We start from the raw sequence: 21,269 nt of genomic DNA, 5'->3' as shown, positions 1-21,269 counted from the left end.
CAACGTTTCTTACATGCACGAACTGTTGCATTTTCCCTTACTGCAGCTTTATTACTAAATAAATTAAAATACGTTAAAGAAACACTAATACTCTGCTCCGTTAGAAATATATTGTAATTTCAGTTACATACGAGTTTCTTTCTGACCACATTTAAAGTTTGGATTTTAGTAAACATATTTTTGGAGACTTTCGTGCCACAGCAATAAAAAAAATTCCCTCAATGCTTCCACAATCACACTATGGGTGTGTTTATTTTATTGTATCCTGTTTAAATGCGTCAGCACATGTATTGGCACACTCACTTCTTCACTTTACATCCAAAACAATTCAGAATCATAATATCTAAGGCAAGCAGGCCATTAAAAGGTTAAAACTGAACTTCTCTAACACTTTGGTTGCAGAATAATTTAAAAAGTAAATAAAAAAAGTAATAAAGGATAAGTTTATTCCCATTTTTATAGACTGCTAAACATCTTTAATAGATACCATTCAAAACATTTCTTTCTAGATCTGGAAAACAAATCTAAATGCTGATAATATTCAAAATATTTTTTTTTTCAAAGCTGGAATCAAACATTTCCTCGGCTGGGCTGATAGCATTTTTTTTTACATTTTTTTTTATCCGCTTACATTAAAATGTGCAAAATCTAGATTTCTTTCTGACTGACACAAGACTTACATTTTGGTGTAAAAAGTGAATCAATGCAACACAAAGCATATTTAAAATGTGGGAAAGTTATGTTAATTAAAAAAAGAATCACCTGAACAATATCACCTGCCTTTTTAATTTACTCCAAATGAAACCGCAAAGAGAAACTTTTGAGACAAACTGAGCGGGTTAAATATGTCTGTTGTAGCAGCGTAGACTGCCACCTTGCGTTCAATCATAAGAACTGACACAGAGACACGGCTCATACAGGCTCACTTGTTTATTCCTCTTTTCACATAAAAAAAACAAAAACAGTTTCCACTCACAGGGAAGCAGGTCTCCACACATTAAAGCACGGCGTTCATGAAAAACTACGCTACCGATCTCCTTGTTCTTACACTAACACATTACATTGCCCTATTATGCTTAAGAAAACACCAGTTAAATCTATTTGTGTTAAAATCAAGAGGAGAAACAGTGGATTGCTTGTTTTATTTTAAGGCTGACTACATTCAGAAACAAAAAACGGTTATAAAGTAGGAATTGTTAAAGGGTTGTAAATGAGATGTGTGATCATGGCACTTGATCCATAAGCACTGATGTGAGGGATTTTGTCCGGCGGGTGGAAGTTTGAGGGGTTTACAGGCAGCCTTCTGGACTATGAAGACAAAAATACTCAGAATGCTCCTTTATTTTCAAATCCTAAGCATGCTTTATTCATCAGAGCAACTCTCACTTCACATCAGCGCTGCCTGAGAGTTAAAGAGGGTAGGTAAGGACTGATAAAACAAAGGGTGACTGGACAGTGGACTGAAAGGCACTTTTGTCAAAACGTGTTTGTAAAGGCTTTGGAAATGTCTCAAGTCTTTAAAGGGCACATATCATCAAACTTTACAGCCAGAAAACCTACAAATCCTGAAGGTAAGAAACAAAAATCACAATCAGCCTCTCTATTGTTTTTTTCAAGTGGATAAGCAATGTTAAAATAAACGTTCTTGACTCAAAAGCAGCCTCTAAAACAGGAAGGCACTCCCATGTATGGATGATGACATCTGTAATTGCACCACTTGGACCACTTTCTAACCGAAACCACAAAACAGCTCGTTTTCCTTAAGATACCTTTTAAACGGAAATATGTGGGGTGACAACAAAAAGATCATCATCCAAAGATCATCAGTGTAGGAAATCTGAGCTCCAGAGAAGAAGACGGATTCCTCCTGACCCAGTACAGGTCAACAGTCCCACTGTTGGAAACACTCTGTATAAAATAACTGGAATCTTGGATTTAAAGGAAGGAACAAGCCAAGCATGGGGGCTCATGCCACATCTATGATCAATAGCTCAGGTAATCAACAGCCAGACCATCAAGGTGAGTGTGGGGACTGTTCACAGGCAAAAATTTAATCAGGTAGCAAATATTTTTAGTAATAATTAAATGTAGCAGCATCAAATTATCTCTGTTTGATCCAAATGGAGGCAAGATCATTTGATTCTGTCTGATTGTTTTAACTTCCCTTCTATTATCTGCATGTGTAACATCAGCCTGAAGTTTCTTTTAGGGCCAAACAACATCAGAAAACTGCAGATGAACCTAAAATGTTTCAGTGGCACAACGGACTTGTCAGCTACATTACAGGAGTGTAGTTAGCGCATCATTGGTAAAACACGGACTGATCATATAGGAAAAAGGGGGACCTGTACAGCTACAGCATGGACTCCCAATATAGTGTATTTTGGTGACAGCTAATGGGGGAAATTGGAGTAACAAAGCTGGTCAGAACTGGAGCATAAATTACATGAACCCAAATGTTGCAAGAATTAAGAGTTTATGTCCCATTAAGACATTCACTACGGTGGTGAATTATAGGCAGGTTGAACTCTCCACAGGGCGACTTTATGTTCCTCCGTAGGGTGCCGGTCTGTTAGGTCTCTAAGCTATGTCTCACATATGACAGTTCCCATGACTTCTCCCTGAGGTAAATAATTACATTAATCTTCATTTTATGAATTTGAACGGAGGCCTTTGCTATCACTACTTTTGTCTTGCGCTGCCATTGTGCTATGCATTGATTCACTGATTCAGCCGACTTCTCAGCTGCCTTGTACTCGCTTCCTGTTCTTTTTTACATATTTTTCAATTTTGGACCAGGAGATAATTATAAGTATCATGAACTACAAGCCTGAACACACTTGAGAAGGAAGAACTGTAGACATGATGATATATGCCCTTTTAGTGGTTGAAACAGGTTTTAGAAAATAGGATTATTCACATTGTGGATTAATTAGTTACTTGGTTACCTGCTGGATGGCTTGAACAAGGGCAGCAACAAGAAAAAAACACGAGTCAAACCAAAAATATTCCATTAAAAAACAGACAAAAAAACATCTTCAATTTTCACACATTTGGCATTATAACCTGATGTCTGCAGACTCAATTTAATGCTTATATTTCTGTTTAATACAATAAAAATATTGTTTTTGCAGTGGATTGTGGTTTTTATTTCAACCATTTAATTGGTTTATTTTTGTAAAACTCTGTAGCTCAATCATAAATGAATGCCGCTGAGAACAGTATGGTAGGACGAAACAAAACCTCTCAGTTATTAATGTCAATACCGCTTTATACTAAAGTCGTACAGTAAGAAATGCACCTCAGAAAACTGAAATATGGCTGCAGATTTGTGCCATTTACCTGGGCGCCTTATAATGAGGCATCATTTCTTCCCTCCTTAAATACAGCTGCTGCACATGCATTCCTCACCTGTCCTAACTAAAATACCCTGACCCATTTTAAAGGTCTCCTAAGCAGCAGCTAGGGCAAAGCAACAAAAAAATAACCATCTGAAATAGTAATGATGAAAAGGTCCAAGAGAGCACAACAGAAATGTCCGTTACAGAATGTAAAATGCATTTCACATAAAAAACTACAGGAACCTTTGGGTTCCAGAAAAGCCCTGACAGGAGAGGTGTTACATACAGTGGTATACAATGCCCTTTCTTGATTAAACAGACATTATAACCTCAGTGTTCATACTTCATAGTTCAGAGATGTTTATTCCCAGAATCAAGCTTTTTAATGTTCATGCATGGGCCCTTGTATACACCTAAAACTTATAAATCCAAGAGCAGTAAGAACTAGAGAACAAGAAGCACTGAGAAGGATCTGAGGCTGATTCATGAGGCAATGCTGCCCTCTACAGGTTCAGTAAGGAAAACACAGTTTACGACAAGAACAGGTGAGAAGAAGGTTCTGATGCTGCTGCTGAGAGAGTCACAGCAGAGGAATGTTTCCCATATTAAAGGTCTGACCTTAAACACTGAGGCCAGGATGACAATGGCTGCCAGATGAAATGCTGCTCTGCACTAATCTGCGTATCTAACACGAATCAGAATGGAAGCTTTTATTTTTCTATGTGAAAAGATGTGTATTTTGGTGGGTGTAAACGTCTGACAAGGGTGTGTTGTTTCTGCAGGTGCAAGTGGGACTAGGAGCCTCGAGGTTCAGTCAAATCCCTGCCAGTCGCTCTGCTCCGAGTCGTACTCCAGCTCTGTGCCGATACAGCGGACCCCGTCCAGCAGCATGGGCGTACCATGGCGACGATCTGGAGGCACAAATTAATAATCGTGTAAGAATGCCACTGGAATACTTATCATTATTGGGATTTTAAGGAATAGATTAATGCAATGTAGTGCATAATTGTAAGGTGCACAGAAAATATTACATGCTTTCCAACATTTTTTACAAATTAAGAATCTAAAAAGGTGCGGGGGTCTAGCAGTCGGTCCTCCTTTACTCACGGCACCCTTTAAGAGTCACCTAATTAGTAAATAAAGTCCACTTGTGTGCAATTTGACCTTAGTAATTATCCTTAGCCGTTATGTGAAGGTCTCAGAAGTTTGTTAGAGAACAAGCATCATGTAGACCAAGGAAAACAACAGACAGGTCAGAGAGGAAGTTGTGGAGGAGTTTAAGCAGGGTTGGGTTTTCAAACAACATCCTAAGGTTGAACATCTCACAGAGCTCTGTTCAATCCATCATGTGAAAATGGAAAGAGAATGACATAACCTAAACCCTCCAAGACATAGCTGTCCACCAAAACTGGCGAGGTCAGTGAGTCTGCTGACAAGACAACTGTTAGTCATGTATTTCACAAATGTATCCTTTATGGACGAGTGGAAAGAAAAAAAAGACACTGTGGAAAGACAGCCCTATGAAGTTCAGCTTGCAGTTTTACCTAAGCCATACAGCAAACATGTGGAAGAAGGTGCTCTTTGGGATGAGACAAAAATGGGTCTTTTTGCCCCAGATGCTACAGTGGAACCGACCCTGCACATTACCCTGAACACACCATTCGTACAGAGAAACATGGTGGTAACACCATCATGCTGTGGGGAAAGCTATTCAGCGTTGATGGGAAGATGGACGGAGCTAAATACAGGACAATTCTGGACGAAAACCAGTTGGAGGCCACAAAAGACTTGAGACTGGGATGGAGGTTCACCTTCCAGCAGGACAACAACCCTGAACATTCTACCAGAGCTACAATGGACCGGTTCAGAATTAAAGCATGTTCATGTGTGAGAATAGCCTGGTCCTGACCTAAAACCTTCTTAAGAAACTAGAAAATGTATGTTTTCAGATGCTCTTCATCCAATCTGACTGAGCTTGAAGTATTTTGCAAAAAAACGAGCAAACCTTTCAGCCTGTGGATGCTCAGAGCTCATAGAGACATACCTGGCAAAAGGTGGATCTAGAAACTCAAGGGGTATGGGGAGAAAAAATTAAAACATCCATCCATCCGTCCGTCCGTCCTTAAGATCATTTTCAAACTTGGGCACAAGGGGGCAGCCCTGGTGGACCTCAACCCAACTCCAGCTCTGGCTTGGCTGTACAAGGACAGGCATTTGAGAGTGTAATTTCTCTGTACAGTTTTTGTACCCTGTACATGTCTTTCTCTCGTAAGAGGAGAATTCAAGTATATTGGAATTAGACTTAGCTTTAAGTTGCTGGAGGAAGGCTACGGTGCTTCCAAAGAGCAACACATACTGAACACAATAAGGAAAGCTAAGCTGGAATAGGAAACACAGTTTCTGGCACAAAGGCTTCGCATGGATAACTTTGAATATGGCAACAAATCTGGGAGATTTCTCACTTATGAGTTAAAAATAAAGAGAAAGCAACTATTGCCTCTGTTAAAAACTCAGCAGAGTGTGTTAATTCATAATCAATGACATTTTTAGGAATTTCTACAAAGGCTGATACTCATCAGATAATGGTCAATTGGAAATTTCTATCTGTAACTTTTAACAAATTTAGATCTGGCTCATCTCACATAAACAGGTGGAGAATATTATACAGTTTCCCCAAATGCACACATTAAGCCCAATGACACATGTAGACTGGGCACAGAGAGAAGAGTCAAATGGTTTTTTTTGTTGCGGGTTGTGTTGCTTTGTTCTGATCCAAACCACATGAGAGTTGCAGACTTTAAATTTTGCTAAATTTAATTTTGAACCTCACACAATCTGTTAGGGTTAAAATGCTTCTTAGCTAGAGGCAATCTGATTGAGCCAACTATAAGGATATCAGGTAGAGGTGTCAAACTGAACGGGTTTATGCACGGCGTGCAGAGAGCTGACTGGGAGCCTCCAGTGGGAAAACATGATCCCTCCACTCCCGCCTTTCACATTACCCTCCCCCTCTCAACCAGCGTCTTTTACTGCCTCTCTAACATTGCATGATCAAGATCCAGCTGTATAGACCCTCTGATACAGTTGTTTGCTGTTGCAAATGCTGCTAAGCAATAATATTCACCCGAGAGCTCCCACTCTGTAAAGATGGAGCCTGAATAACCTCCTCTTTATGTGAGCATGGAACAGCCTGACATGCAGGGGTGGGCTTCGTACTTCAGTGGGAGGGTACTTCCTGGGTATATGGAAGCATTGGTGGTTCAGTGGTAGAATTCTCGCCTGCCACGCGGGAGGCCCGGGTTCGATTCCCGGCCAATGCAACTGTTTTAGCCTTTTTCTTACTCTCAACAACCATGGTATTCTTTAAAAACCTGAGAACACAACAATATGTAAATGTTTTCACAATCTAACACAAACTTTTATTCATTCACGTTGTAGAAATCTCCACTTTCAGTATCATGAGACCATCTTCCTATTCTTTAATAACAGTCTGTCAAGAAAAGCCTTTGGGTCGCCTGAGGTCCAAGATTAAATCTGTTTTACCAATAGTAACAACTATAAATATGCCTTCTCTAAATGCATACTTATCTCAAAATAATATGAAATACCAAATGCAATACTTAGCAAAGGTTTAAATATTAGGTGTATTTGAAAATGACTAAAGGCACAGCAAAGAAGCAGAATATTGTATTATTTAGACTCTTATCTAAAAGCCAGGTTGCTGCCAAAGACAACAACCGAGGTAGAGGCACAGCTTAATCCGCCGATCTGGTTTTTGTCCAGGCTTAAATTACAAGCAGACATCTGGACAGATGTTCAGGCCGTGCTATATTTATAAGTACAGATGGGTAAACACACCCCCACCACCACTCCCTTTTATCTCCATCTACTAACATAAGAAGCCGCTCTGACAGAGTTAAACTGAGAAGATACTGATTTTTTACATCCTCTGGATACAATGGAAATACAGAGACACAAAAAACTGCTTGGGCAAAAATGTCATAATAGATTTGAGATTCTCTAATTGGGTGTTACATTAAAAAGTACAATGTACAGCTATAAAGGTCTCTGTATTCCTATATAAACCACCTTTAAACAAGATGTAACATTTTAAGGTTATATCTAGGAACTGAATAGTAAAGTGTGAACAAAAATGGCGGTTTGCATACTGACCAGCAGAGGGCAGCAGTGCACCAGCAAAATTACAGCAACTCCAAGCAAACCACTAACTTTGGTGTATTGTGATAAGCTATGCATTCAACCCCCTTTGATACCTTAAATAAAACCCAGCACAACACGCTGCCTTCAGAGGTCCCCGATGAGTACATGTAGGGTGGTTAGGTTGTCAAATCATATCTCAAGCTTTGAACGTCTCACAGAACTCTATTCAATCCACCATCTGACGATGGAAAGAGTTTGGAACAACTGCATGGCCATCTAAATTACAATCTCCATCATCCTATTGGTTGTTCCCTCCCCAAATCTAGTCTTTATGAAAGAGTGGGAAGAAGAAAGCCATTGTTGAATGGAGGCATCTCAGATGTTTGTCACTGACTTCAAACCAACACCAGTTTCAAACACGAGGAAGAGATTCCTCTCCTCCTCAAAAGGAGCATCTACAAACTATGGCCCGTTGGTGGCTGCATACAAATGTATGCCACACATTTCATGCATCATTTCATTCCACATCACAATTATACACTACCTTGTATTGGGTAGTTTATCACAAAGAGGTTAAATTAATACATTGAGGTTTATGGGTGTTAAGGGACAAAATGTGGAAAAGTTCAAGCGGTGTGAATACTTCTGAAAAGCATAGAATCTGTTGGTTCTCATGTGATTCCTAAGTGATTCATGCTTTTCTCATTTATAAATTAAGAGAAATTTGAATTTCCTTCATTACTCAATTGAAAAAGGTCAGCTACCAGCAGAGGTCAGCGGTATTAATTGTTTAGTGCAGAAAAACGAGAAATGCTGCTTTTTAGGCTGTTAAAATAACCTCACCCATGACTCTGGCATGAACTTTGACCCTGATGCAGACATCGTCATTGGTCTCGCTCAGCAGCAGCACCTCCTCACACAGAACCCCCTCCTGCAGGGCCAAGTACTCGCACGTTACCTTCAGGCCTCCTTAAAAAACACAAACACACGCAGCTAGACAGACGAAGCAGAGTGATCAGGTTTCATCTTATTGCCAGGCTTTGTAATAACATGTAATAACAGCTGCCTCGTGACTAACCACTCATAAATTTAATAAACACAGTGACACACCTGCTAAAGTCAGCTGAGGTGGATGCACAGTTTTAGACAGTAATATATAAGGGTGCGACAGTAAAGGTCAGAAACCCTCTTTAGTTTCAGACTGTACCTTTAATCGTGTGTCATTGATAATTTATCTTTGGCATAAATAATCTGCAGGAGTTAGACGTCAGAAAGGGCTAAACATCGTATAGTATGTTATAACCAGTAACTGTGATTCAATGTAGAGATGCAGAGATCAAGTGTTTCTGGCCGATACTCACTCCCCAGTTTTGTTTGAGGTCTGATTCGGATCGATTCAGTTTTTTTTCCTAAGGGCTGTAACAGATCTGGCCAACTCCTTTGCTCATGATGTGGTGTCCTGCATGCTTCAGGGTTCCTTCACATTTTTTTATTTCAAAATGCCATACTTTTCCAGACTGCTTATTAATGGTGATGTTTTAAATGTGCCTCTGCTCAACCCTGGACAACCTACCCCCTGTGTAATGAAGTTCTACACTGACCCAGTAATGAGCCATTCATTTGACTCAGCTGTGTTGAACCAGTAACTACATCTACAAATCGCAGGACACTGACTGTAACACCCCTGGATTTAAAGAGAAAAGAAATGCCCTGCAGGTTTTTTGATAGCGGTAGTGGATGTGAGCAGAAAATAAAGGAAGATTATCCTCATTCATCCATTAAAAGCACGTCTCTAACTTTTAGATGGCTTTTATTGGACTCAGACAATGTGCACCAAAGTACATGCTGTTGCCTGATACGTTTATAGGCCAAAAATGGTGGGAGTTCTTCCTTTCGATGCATTTAATGACTATTTAATGAAGTTTTTTTGTATTTGACCTGCCGATCACTGATCAGATTCAATCAAGAGAAAACAGTCCGACTCAACATGTTTTTTCTGACTGGAAGCACTATTTATGCGGTCCAGCCAGAGTCCTGACTTGAATCTGATCAGAGAGCAACAGATTAAAGTGATGGCAAGGAGGCCTTTCAACCTTGAAGACTTAAAACGCATTACCAAAATGAATGGTTGGTTAAATATCTCAGTGAAAACATACAAAAAGCTGGCTTGATTGCCAAGAAAGGTAAAAACAGAACTTGTCAAAAATTATACCGATTCTATACTATTACCTTGTGGTAAACGTCTGTCTCATTTCATATCAGGATCAAACGTCTTGGTTGGGTGAAAACTTTCAAACTAAATCTAAGAAACGGAGGAACGAACGTGTGACGTTGAGTATGTAGATATTACTCTGAAAGAACCAAAACCCAAACACAGAAATCAGATCCCATCAGATAGTAAAGGGATCAGGGATGAAGCATTACAGCTGAACAGGACATTTAAACTCCTTTCCATGTAGTGCGCTCTGAGAACCTACATACGCTGCCCTGATGCAGCAAGTCTCTGTGGCGCAATCGGTTAGCGCGTTCGGCTGTTAACCGAAAGGTTGGTGGTTCAAGCCCACCCAGGGACGAGCAGCTTTTTGGTTCCAAATTAATCAGAAAAACTTTTTCTAATCTCTGGTGGAGATAAACTGAAAATACTATCTTATCTGTACATCTAAACTGTTCAGGAAATATGGACCCAACCTTCGTTATGTTTTTCTTTACGTCACAAACACATTTTTTTGTAACTCTGCTGTAACTTTCAGAATCCTCCGCGACCACAGATCACCTCAGCTCATTAACCACGTTATTACTATCGTCTGCATCGTGTTAAACAAACACTGAGAGCCCGCATCTGGTCCGACGTGCTCTTCACGCTGAGTGTCTGTATAGCTCTGTTTAAATAAAGCTACAGCACACAGCTCCCTGCTCAGAGTCTGTTCAACTGTAACATGATCCGATGCTGGCCTCATGCAGGGCTTCCTCGCTATAGCCAACTCCTAATCAGCTGCAGTACTGCAGGAAACCTTGATAGATATTGTGACATTATATTTAATAATGATCTTTGTAAAGATACTGATCTGACCTTTAATCTTTTCAGCAGAAAAATCTCAGGTTAAAAACTTTATTTTTGATGCAAACTCCAAATTTCCTTCTGCGGAGTCACCCGTGAACTCACCCTCTGGTGCCGCTGAGATGTTGGTGATTTTGAGGTGTGGGTTGGGTAATGGAGCTGGACACACATCTTTACCCAGACCTGGGACCTCTGGCAGGGTGAATACGATCTCATAGCGATGCTGCGTCTTCAGGAAGCCAACCTAGGAACGGTAGAGATATGTTAAAGCAAGAAAATCAGGCCAAAGGTTTAGCGCTGGTTGTAAACTAAAATGCTATCCTTGGCGAGAGAGTAGGTGGAGAAGACAACTGAAGACAGGTATGTATAAGAAGCAGCTGTATGGTAGGAAGCACCCATCAGTTTAGAGATGGATAATTCAAAGTACTGTTTCCTTATTCAACTGTTTTTGAACACTAAACACCATATTGCTCTTAACACGCTCCTCCCTCCAGATAAATGCTTCCACAGAGCCAATTAAAAATGTACATTTACTCATCATCATGGGCATCTCAAGCATGGTGGTGGCAGCATCATGCTTTGTAGCTATTTCAGTGTCAGTGCTACAGGAGAATTCAGGGGTAGTCCTCCTCCTCTATTGTTCTACATACTTTGTGCATTGCATCAGGAAAACTGCTTCCACCATCATGCGTAGCAGTAGCTACAGTGTTCTGAGGTTTGAAAGCCTCGCCTTCACTCCTACAAACATTATTCATGTCACCGAGCTCAACTTTTGTCTACACTGACCAAAAGATCTTTCTCTAGAAGGCATCTGGCTTTTACATGTTAACAGCTGCACATTTTAATTGTGCTAGAAGATGTCTATTTTGGGTCAGCGCCCTCTCAGTCCACAGTGAAGTTCTTCGTGTGTTACAGCATGTACCCACTGATGGGTTGTCCCTTATCATTCTTGACCAATTTGCTCTCTTCTGAGAATAACAGTCTGGACCAGATGGTTGAAACTTTGACTCAGTTGGGTGTGGCAACACGACAATGATCCCAAACAGACAGAAGAACTGGTTTTGGTTTAGATAAAACAGGCTGAAATTAGCCCAACCCTGGAAACAGAACAATAAAACCCAAATACTAATCATATTCATTCTGGAGCTGAATGTATGTAAACCCATGACTGGCACAGAGATAAATGCATGTAATACAATCAGAAAAACAGAGATCAACAGACCACTTAATGCAAGATCAGAGACAGCTCTGGCTCCAATAAAGAAGGATTCGATAAGTAAAGAGCAATAAATCGCACAAAGAGCAGCTGACAAAGAATTTTGCTCTGTGTTGACCATTTTGAAGTATTCTGATGTATGAAAAAGCAGGACCGGTTGCTGGAATCCCATTAATAGCAATCTATTCATCTTTATGGATCAGTACTAAGGGTTAACTTAAGGTTAGGTTTTAAAAACATTTACCAATTCATTCATTCAAGATTCAAATAACAATTTTTAACCTTTATAGGTCAATATTTACAGAATATCTGAATGATCTAGATTGCTGTCCTGATTTTTTAGTGACATTTAAAGCTATAATGGAGTTTTTTTTAAGAACTAAAATAAAAGGGTTGAGGTGAGCTTCCTGAGGGATAGGTTTACCAACATTATAAAACATGAAGTGACTCATAATTGTGTACTCTGCTTGTGTTAACAATATGCTGAAGAACATATGGTGGGAAAGGGTTAGAAAAAGCAGGACAAAGTAATTTCCTGACGAAGATGTCACACACAAAGATTCAGCAAAGAGAAAAATTCATGAGGAGGAATCATCCCGGCAAGGAGTGTAGAAACCCTCTGGGATAATAGGAGAGACGGAGAGAGAACGACGCGGGGGATATGCAGGCAAGGAGAGATAACATATAATATCCTCCAGCAAGAGCAGGAGGCGGCTGCTTCAGCCCCTCAACAGCCCCTGGTTACAGCCCCTGGTTACAGCACCGAGCAAAGCAAAGGGTCCAAGCAGCATCTACATGGGGAACACTTACTTCAATTCAATTCAGTTTTATTTATATAGCGCCAATTCACAACACACGTTGTCTCAAGAAGCCTCGCCCAAAAAAAATCAATCATTCTAGAGACTGAGACGGTAAACTGTCTGGAAAAACTTGATTTCATAAACTATTATGCTGAAGCATCTCTCATTAGCTGTTTAATAACTTCAAAAATAACCTTTAGTCTAAATCGCTTTTAGCCAAAAGCAGACTTTATCTTTGGAGTGTAAAGCTGAGCTGCAATCACAAAGAAGCTTTAGGAGGAATATTTGAGTTCAGTAGTTTGTTGAGAAGAAAAGGTGAGAACTACACAATATAAAACAGTGCTTTGCAAAAATATGCACACCACTTGACCTTTTGCCTTTATGGAATAAAGTCCAGATATAACGACGTATGGGGGTAAGTACGAGGCAATCCTGGAGGAAAAACTGTTAGAGGCTGCAGAAAACGTCAGACTGGGGCAGTGGTTCACCTTGCAGTAGGACAGCGACCCAAAACATACAGACAGAGCTACTATGGAACGGTTCTCTTAATAACTTTGCCTTAATAATAACTAATTAATAAATTAATACCCAACTAATGCTTTTAATATCAAGGCACTTTACAAAGTCAATTCAATCAAAACATACAGATTTCAAGTCAGGTACATACAATCCATTTAATCCTAACTATCAAACTGCACAGTCAGATTCAGTTATTTATTTAAATTGGATAAAAAGTTTTTACTTTCTAAGGAAACCCAGCAGATTGCATCCAGTCAGTGATTTGTAGCATTCAGTCCTGGATGAGCATGTAGAGACAGTGGACAGTCACTGGCATTGATTTTGCAGCAATCCCTCATACTGAGCATGCATGTAACAGGAAGAAACCTCCAGCAGAACCAGAACCAGGCTCAGTGTTCCAATTGCCTGCAACTCTGCAGCTGATACACAAACATTTCCCCATTGAGAATATTCTGTTCTAAAACAGTTTTTTCAATGTAGACAACATTCTGGTCCATGCAAATATATTCATTAGCAGCTCTTTTCCATTTGTGTTTCTGGTCATTTCTCTTTGGTGATTAAGTACAGTCAACAGGGTAGACTGATACTGGTTCTGACTGGTTTCTGCTCTAATTCTCAGTCGGGGTCCACTGTTTACTAATGTTTACTAGCATTATTATTAGCCATTATTAGCTGCTAATTCCTTTACAACTAAACAGAGAAGGAATGGGGGAGGCACGCTGGTCATTTCGTTGCTTCATTATTTAGTAGCAGATGGAATCGTCTGCTGAGGGTATTTTTCTGCGTTAATTCATACATGCAGTAAAACGGAGCGCTGCAAGGTGCAAGGTGTGGACTCCACAACTTGGAAGCCCATCTCGACGTAGTAGCACAGATTGGCTGTCAGCAGGTAGTTAATATTTAAACAGACAGAGTTAGCTTAATTCGTCCAGGAGCTTTACTAGTTCACTGTTGCAGAAACAGGAGCTTTACTGACCTTTTTTAATTGCTCAAGTTGCTTGATGTTAGCGTTAGCGCACCTAGCATCTGGCATCCTTTAGTATTTCGGCTTTTTCTTTCCATGTGCCTCACAGGTCAAATTACGTCCGAAAAACACTTTAGCGTTTGCCTCGTCGGCTAAAGAAGGGTTCTTCTCCGTACTTATCATGTCAGCACAGTTTAAACTTCCAGCAGCAGCTCACAGTTTTATTCTCTGCCATGAAAGTTGAGGTGAGCCTGTGGGGTGAAGGGAGGGCCCGAATGCCACAGTGGTGAAGTTAGTCTGCGTTAATGCAGGGCTGCTGAATGAAAGAGAGCGACAACTTGGACGTACGAAAAACCAAGTATCCTTCTCCTTCCAATTCACAACTGTAGACTACTAGCTGTTGATTATCAGATAAAAACCCACTAATGGAGTTTGTGGTCTTTAATGCAACCACATATCAAAAGGTTCAAGGGGTATAAACACTAATATTTATATGCAGCATTAGGAGAAACAACCACCAAATACGTTATTTATGCTTCTTTTGAACTACAGAGCTTTACTGAGTTTAGAGTTGCAAGCAATATTTAATAGTCTCATGATTTTAGGTGATGTTGCTATAAATATTTGTCAAAATAAACTCACCACAAACCCCTATTAGACATGCAAAAAAATGTATTAATGGGACACCAACTAAGTGCATCAATATCTAAATGAGCTCTGCTGCCGTCACATTAAAAGGACTGGCATGCAGAAACCGGGTCATATAATTAGGTTTCTGCTCATCTGTCCAGGGGAATCCGACACTAGTAACAGCACCATATGTAAACCTTCCTGGGTTTTTAACATAGGTGAACTGAAAGCATCTGAGCTAGGCATGGATCAATTTCCGGTATCAAGGAAACTAATCCATGCCTAATTGTTATGGTTGCAAAAAAAGTACATTTTCTCCTTATGTTTAAATTCCTTTAGATGAGATGTACCAAAGTTTTCTCTGGTCATATGAAGCAAAGAGTCCTCCTCCTCACCCCCCACCTGTTTGTTGCAAGCTGTCAGTTGAAGAAAAGGAACTCACAGTTTCCTTTGTTAAAAGAAGACGGAGTTGGGTTTTTGGAGATATTTAGCACAAAACACCAACAGTGATGGCCTGCATAGCAGAGCAGGGTTACGTCAATCTTTTTTAGGTAATGCTGTTTTGAATCACATCTTTGCGACCAGGTGTATGAGTTTCCGTGTCTGCTGGTACAAAATATACAGCCTGGCTAATTAAAGAGCTAACATCAGTTTATCAGGCTTCCAACTAGGGCTCCAGACTAAAACCAACTGGGTCACACATGCAACTAAAAATATGTTAAGTGAAACAGGTTTTCCTATGGTTGCAGTGGTGGGCCTTTTTTCCTGTTGACACATTTTCAAAGGCAGAGAATGGGAAAATCTTTACTTTCACCAAATTGGCTTGGGTTCTCGTTACTTTACTCAGTTCCAGTTTTGGTCAATTTAGGGGGATTTCTGGGATGAAAATGAGACGTTAACCGAGGGTCTGTGTGTGAAGTAGGTTATGACCAAATGGTACTGCCTGGGTGTGACATGGAGGAGTGAACTGATGAAAGAGCAAACTAACCTGAGGCCGTTTCTCTGAAACACTGTGGGGTTTTCTTAGTGTCTGAACTCAAAGTGGTAGTGCTCTGGGGACAAAAGCATTGCTACCGTTCAAGCTTTTAACTGCATTCTTTAAAGTAAATGGAGTTAGAAAGTAGAAGCTGAATTTCAGTAGGCCTTTCACGATAACACATTTTGTTGGACAATAAATTGTCCCAGAAATTATTGCGACAAACAATAACACTGGCGTTTCGAGAGCATTTTCAACTAATATAATGATAACAGCATAATAATGCAAGTAGCTACACCCTCTCAAAGATAAATACACAACCAAATAAACAACCAAAAGCAATAAATAAAATGGATTATGAAGAAATGCCCTTTAAAAAACATTAATCATTAGACTCAGACAGGGAAAACAGGCCAAACCGCCAGCTTTATAAACAGAAAGTGCAAACTGACAACAAAAGTATTTAATTTGAATAAGAGCAGATGCCTCAACAGGCAATATTCAAAACTGTAGCTACTTTAGTCTGGTAGATTAAACGCTCCAGTGATTGTGGTCTGTTGGGAAAACGAAGACGGCAAGGTTGTAGTTTTTTTTCGACTGGGAAAACTGCATTGGATGATTATGTTTTTGGTGCAGATGCATGTTAGTTGTATTGCCACGTTTAGTTGCTGCTGTTTTACAACAAATGCGACACACCAGCTCGCACAGATTAAGGTCAGCAAACGAAAAGGCAGGGGTCACACAGTCTCTTTAGTAGAAAAAGAGGAAGACACAAGGAAGAAAAAAAATTATCGAGCTCATCTTAATTTATTATGCGATTAATTTAATGCAGTTAATTGATTTATTGCTGATTGCGGCACACCTAAATTTCAGTTTTCAAATAAAAGCAATTACATCACGTTATACGTTTTAAACTTTAGTGTTGTCTATACTTGTTAATAATGTAGTAATGCGACTAGGTATAGACGGGTATGAGATTTTAATGATATGAGAATTTTAGAGATCATGTTGTTGTGTTAATACTGTGAAACTGTTACTTTTACCTATGTCTTAAATTTAAAACCACATTTTAAAATTACTTCTGCTGAAATTATAAAATTATTAGTTATAAACATGTTATTCATAAAAAAATTTTATTATTTTGATTTAGTTACACAGATTGACAAAAAATAGTAATTAGTGTGTCTGTAAAGTGCCTGCTGTTCTCTATAGAGCAACACAAATATAACAAGTTGGCTAATTATTTGGGCTATCTGCTCGGGTAGCCAGCTTGAAGTCTACTGCCCTGTTTTACATCAATTGGTTTTCCACACAAGCAGCAGGACATTGCCTCTGCTCCTAATATAAATAATAAATTACTGCTCGCAGCAGGAAGACTACAATAACATTCTTTATCTGCTAATATTATAGTTCTTAACTACTTGCACATTGTCACAAATTCGCTTCAAACCACCACACAGCCAATGTGGCGTTTGTGTACCTCTAATGCCTGTTGATGCATTTTCACCATGTAACACCTATTAAGGAACTTTGCTGCCATCTTGTGGTCAGTGATATGCCCCATTAAGCCTAACTTTCCAAATGTGCACACTAAATAACTATGTAAATATTTACTAAATATTCTATATTCAAAATTACAATCTATGCTCATCTATCTATGCAGAACGTTTTTCAAATGAAACCCATATTTTAAAAAATATTACGGTGATTAAATGCACGCACTAAAAGGAGAAATTGGAACTGCTCAAAATCTGTATTGGCAGGTCAGAGCTTCATAAAACTGGAGACTCAAAATTGGCCTTCTGATTGGTGCACATTTAGAAAAAAGCAAGTGCAGTTTCAGCTCTGTCTGATTATCAATCTTAGCTTGGCTCTGTTATTTTAGCTCAGTTTTGTAAGAACTGGCTCTCTGAGAACATCTTTTCATCAGTAACTGACAGCATCTCATAAAACAGTACTCTGTTGTTACATGATGGTATCTGCATGGAAACATAAGGACTGTCTATGAACATCTAACATCCTTTAAAGGAAACATGTCCAATAAGTCCTGTGTGAAAAGTACTGGAGTTTTAACAATGTGTGGCTTCTGAAGCAACACTTCTCCAGCCAATCTCTGCAGCACGGTCGTCTGCTCATTACCATCTCCCAGCTTCACCATTGTAATTAGAAACAGTGGCTATACTCATAAAAATGGTCTGCGGTTTGTGCCAGACCCCACGCAGAGCTCTAACAAGCAGAGATGGAGCTGTTCAGATCTCGTTTCATCATATCTGACATTAATACAGCTGTTTTATGCATACCATCACCACCCCACATCTCATACTCCCACCACATCTTTGGTTAGCTTGCAGAGACTCGACCCGCCACCCCCCACAGACCGTTACTATAGCAACCCCCTCCCATCTCTGCTGCAAGCTAAGATGCTGGCCTGATAGCGCTCTGCCCACTCTTGAGCATGTTTGAGGAGCTGTGAGAAAGAACGCAGATACATAAACAGGCCAGTTTGTAACTGCGAGGGTCACAGCCAAGTTTACAGTCCATCTACACACATACACAGTCTTCAAGCAAACAAGCCTGACTGTGAGTCAATGTTAACACTTGCACAGGCTCAGTTACAGCGCTGCAAGAGGAACTTTAGGTCACTTGACAGAACCTTTCTTCATTTTGGTTTCCTTGAGAGAGCAAATGAGATAGAAAAAGTAGGCTCTGTTTCCTCATACGCTAAACCTGAAAAATTCATGCATAATACAGAACATTTAAGGAACAAATGTATCAATCTATACATTTTTCAGCACCTTCATTTGGATAGCTACCAACTCAAGCACCAGGAGGATTTAGGACATGAAATCGGAGTCGTCTAATATCATTGTTGTAAGCCTTTAGAGCCTACAGAGATTAATAGTGATAAGAAGACTTTAATCTTTTCCTGGATATTTCACAGATGAGACCAATCCAATTTCAAGCAAACTGCAGGAATTGGCACATTGGATCAAAGCATTGTCTCGAAATATCACCTTCAGACATAGAAAGTATCCCATTCAGGGACATTTATATATAGCAAAGAACGAGTCTGGGTTTCTGCAGCCAGATAATAAGATCACAGTCCTATCATTTGGTCAATAAAAATGTGTCTTCCAGCCAATGTTTTGTCCTTGCTCTGTTTTAATAGGAGTTTCAGTAGAGGATCACCGGACAGGGAGACAAATCACAGCATCTATCTTGTTACCTTTGCAAAGAGTTGTTTTCATGCCACCAGTCATATCAGAAAACTGGATATAGCAGCTTTCAAACGCTTACTCTTCTTGTGAAAAGGAAATGAATTCAGTAAAACAAGACTTAATTTCCAAGCCATAAAAAAGTTCCCAAGTCATAATGGAAATCTGACTGGCAACCTGTCAAGAGTGTAACATGGGTGTCACATTACCATTTTCCCCTTATTGTCTGACATTAAATTAGCCCTAACTATTCATGTTTTATGTCAGCTAGGACAGCCAACATTGTTTCTATTTGCTGAACGCCAGAATAATAAGAAGATTGACTTTCTTCAGGAGCTTACAAATCTAGCACATCACCACCCGGGCATGACAATCTTGGTGTACGTAAACTACTGAATTTTTTTTAAAGTATCAGAAAATTCTCTCTCTCATTATTCCTGCATTTAGCAATTAGAAAATAATTTAGGTATTTCTAAATAACCCAAAACAGTCAATTTTAGTCTGATTTAAAAAAAAGGTTTTTTTTTTTTTATACAGAGTATGTAAACATCTGGTTTAAACTTTAGGACACATTTCTAACTTTTTACTGTAATTCAAAACTTACGTTGATTCAGGATGTTAGTTCTGAATGTTTCCACAAGGACAGCTGTTTTAATCCCATATGTGTCTGAGACATTTAGTACTAGCAGCGGTGGGAATGGATTAAATAACCAAAGCTTAAGCTTTATTAGCGATCTGCCGTTTCTCCCCAAGACACGAATGACTGGAGCACCCAACATGCTATCTGCTCCATAGCTCAAAAGACCTGATTCTCAGCGACTCTGAGGTTCGCAGATCCTTTGTGATAATAATCGGAGAACTTTGTAATTAGATGAGCCTTTTCTGAGCTGTGGGGAATCTTTAGCATTGCTAGCTTGATGGGCCTTCAGTTTAAAGCGTCGTTTTACCTTCACCTCCCGGTCAAGACATGTAATATAGTTCCTCGTGTTTCACAAGATTTCCTTTCTGTTTCACACACCCTGCATATGGCATGGTTCTTGTCAAGTGATTTTCTCTTTGGCTGTGACATTCACCATAAACTGACCCGGTGCTGGAGCATCCGTATTCCTTAAATTAGGTTATAAATTAATGTTGGGATAATCACGTTTTGGAGTTGGTCATTTGAGTCAGAATCGTCCACATCCTCATCTTGATGCATAAAAATGTTTTATTTTCTATCTCCAAAGCCTAGTTACTAAGCAGTTTTATGCATAATTTCAAAGTATTCTAAGTTGATGACCACTTGCAATAGGTTGTTACGTGTGTAAAAACAGGTTTTAATGCAATTGAAGCTTTATCTAGACTTTGCTCATCATTTAGAGCGTAAGACATTAACAATAAGAGCAGACACCAATGCTTCTTATTATAACAATTAAATTATGTTGATTGATCAACTGTGGCTATCAGGTTGCAGCGTTTAGCCCACCTTGACCATGAAGTTGCCATCATCCTCCAAGGTCACCATGACAACAGAGTCGTGCAGCTTTTCGTCAAAATGAACATGGGATGGGGCTCCGACAGAGGGAAGCTCCTCGGGGAAGTGAACGCCTCCCACCTTTGCACACCCTGCAAAAAAGGAACGAAGGCTTAGCTGCTGACTGAGAAAAGAGACACTGAACAGCCACCTGTCTCCCTTTATTAATGTAATGAAGAGCGCTCAATGTTTAGTCATCTAACAGTTCAATGTTTACATCAATATCTATCATTGGGCCACCTGGCATCCACCGCATTCATCTGCAGCAAAACAACAACACATCCACGGGCTAAAACAAGCCTCAGCCACAGTACTGAAATCATTTAACAGACTTCTAAATACCAGTCAAGGGTTAAAGAACTTCAAGAAGTCCATTGCTTCTCCGTGACAGTTGTATCCACTTATCTTCTGTCCAGGAAACTTGTACTCCAAAAAAAGCCCACCACAAGGGCTTTGTGTCTGATAACAGCAAAACTCTCTCCCATTAACTGATCCAAAACATGCACATTAGCTGCATATAACACAAACAGAACAAAAATGTAATTAATTAACTTCTTTAGTGTTTATAAAATAGTCTATTATTATTATGTTGCCATTCAAGAAGCACTTGAATAGTTCCTCAATACGAATTTGAAGACCATTTCCCACAGAAATTAGGCCTGTTTGATTAGGTAGTTGACACTAAAGATGTCCAACAGCTTCAACTTGTCTTTGTTTGATGCAACAAGATACCATTTGTCTCCACTCTTTTATTGATTGATATAATAATAATTTGAGATTCGTTTTGTAGTTACCAACAATGATCAGCAACTCCACCAAATACTGCCAGAAGATATCGGGAAAGGGGAACCAAGGGTTTACAGTTTACAGTTGCTT

General features: G+C 39.6%; 1 protein-coding gene and 2 non-coding genes across 5 annotated transcripts in view; 2 read left to right on the top strand and 1 right to left on the bottom strand.

Moving 5' to 3' along the window:
- Positions 1-915: 915 nt before the first annotated feature.
- Positions 916-21,269, bottom strand: part of c14h20orf27 (chromosome 14 C20orf27 homolog) — a 40,407-nt gene continuing 20,053 nt past the window's right edge. For all 3 annotated transcript variants that reach the window (XM_047386495.1, XM_047386496.1, XM_047386494.1), the window contains exons 3-6: positions 20,346-20,485; positions 10,666-10,804; positions 8,346-8,471; positions 916-4,252 (exon numbers count right to left, since the gene is read on the bottom strand). In XM_047386495.1, coding sequence (XP_047242451.1) covers positions 4,152-4,252; positions 8,346-8,471; positions 10,666-10,804; positions 20,346-20,485 — 506 coding nt within the window. In that variant the 3' untranslated portion in view covers positions 916-4,151. The remainder of the gene's footprint in view (positions 4,253-8,345; positions 8,472-10,665; positions 10,805-20,345; positions 20,486-21,269) is intronic.
- Positions 6,591-6,661, top strand: trnag-gcc. Its single transcript has one exon. It is a non-coding gene; the product is annotated as a tRNA-Gly (tRNA).
- trnan-guu lies at positions 10,002-10,075 on the top strand. The gene has a single exon. It is a non-coding gene; the product is annotated as a tRNA-Asn (tRNA).

The sequence above is a fragment of the Girardinichthys multiradiatus genome, chromosome 14 (assembly GCF_021462225.1).
Source record: "Girardinichthys multiradiatus isolate DD_20200921_A chromosome 14, DD_fGirMul_XY1, whole genome shotgun sequence".
NCBI lineage: Eukaryota > Metazoa > Chordata > Actinopteri > Cyprinodontiformes > Goodeidae > Girardinichthys > Girardinichthys multiradiatus.
The sequence above is the reverse complement of the archived record's forward strand: the minus strand, read 5'-3'. Positions and strand labels throughout refer to the sequence as shown.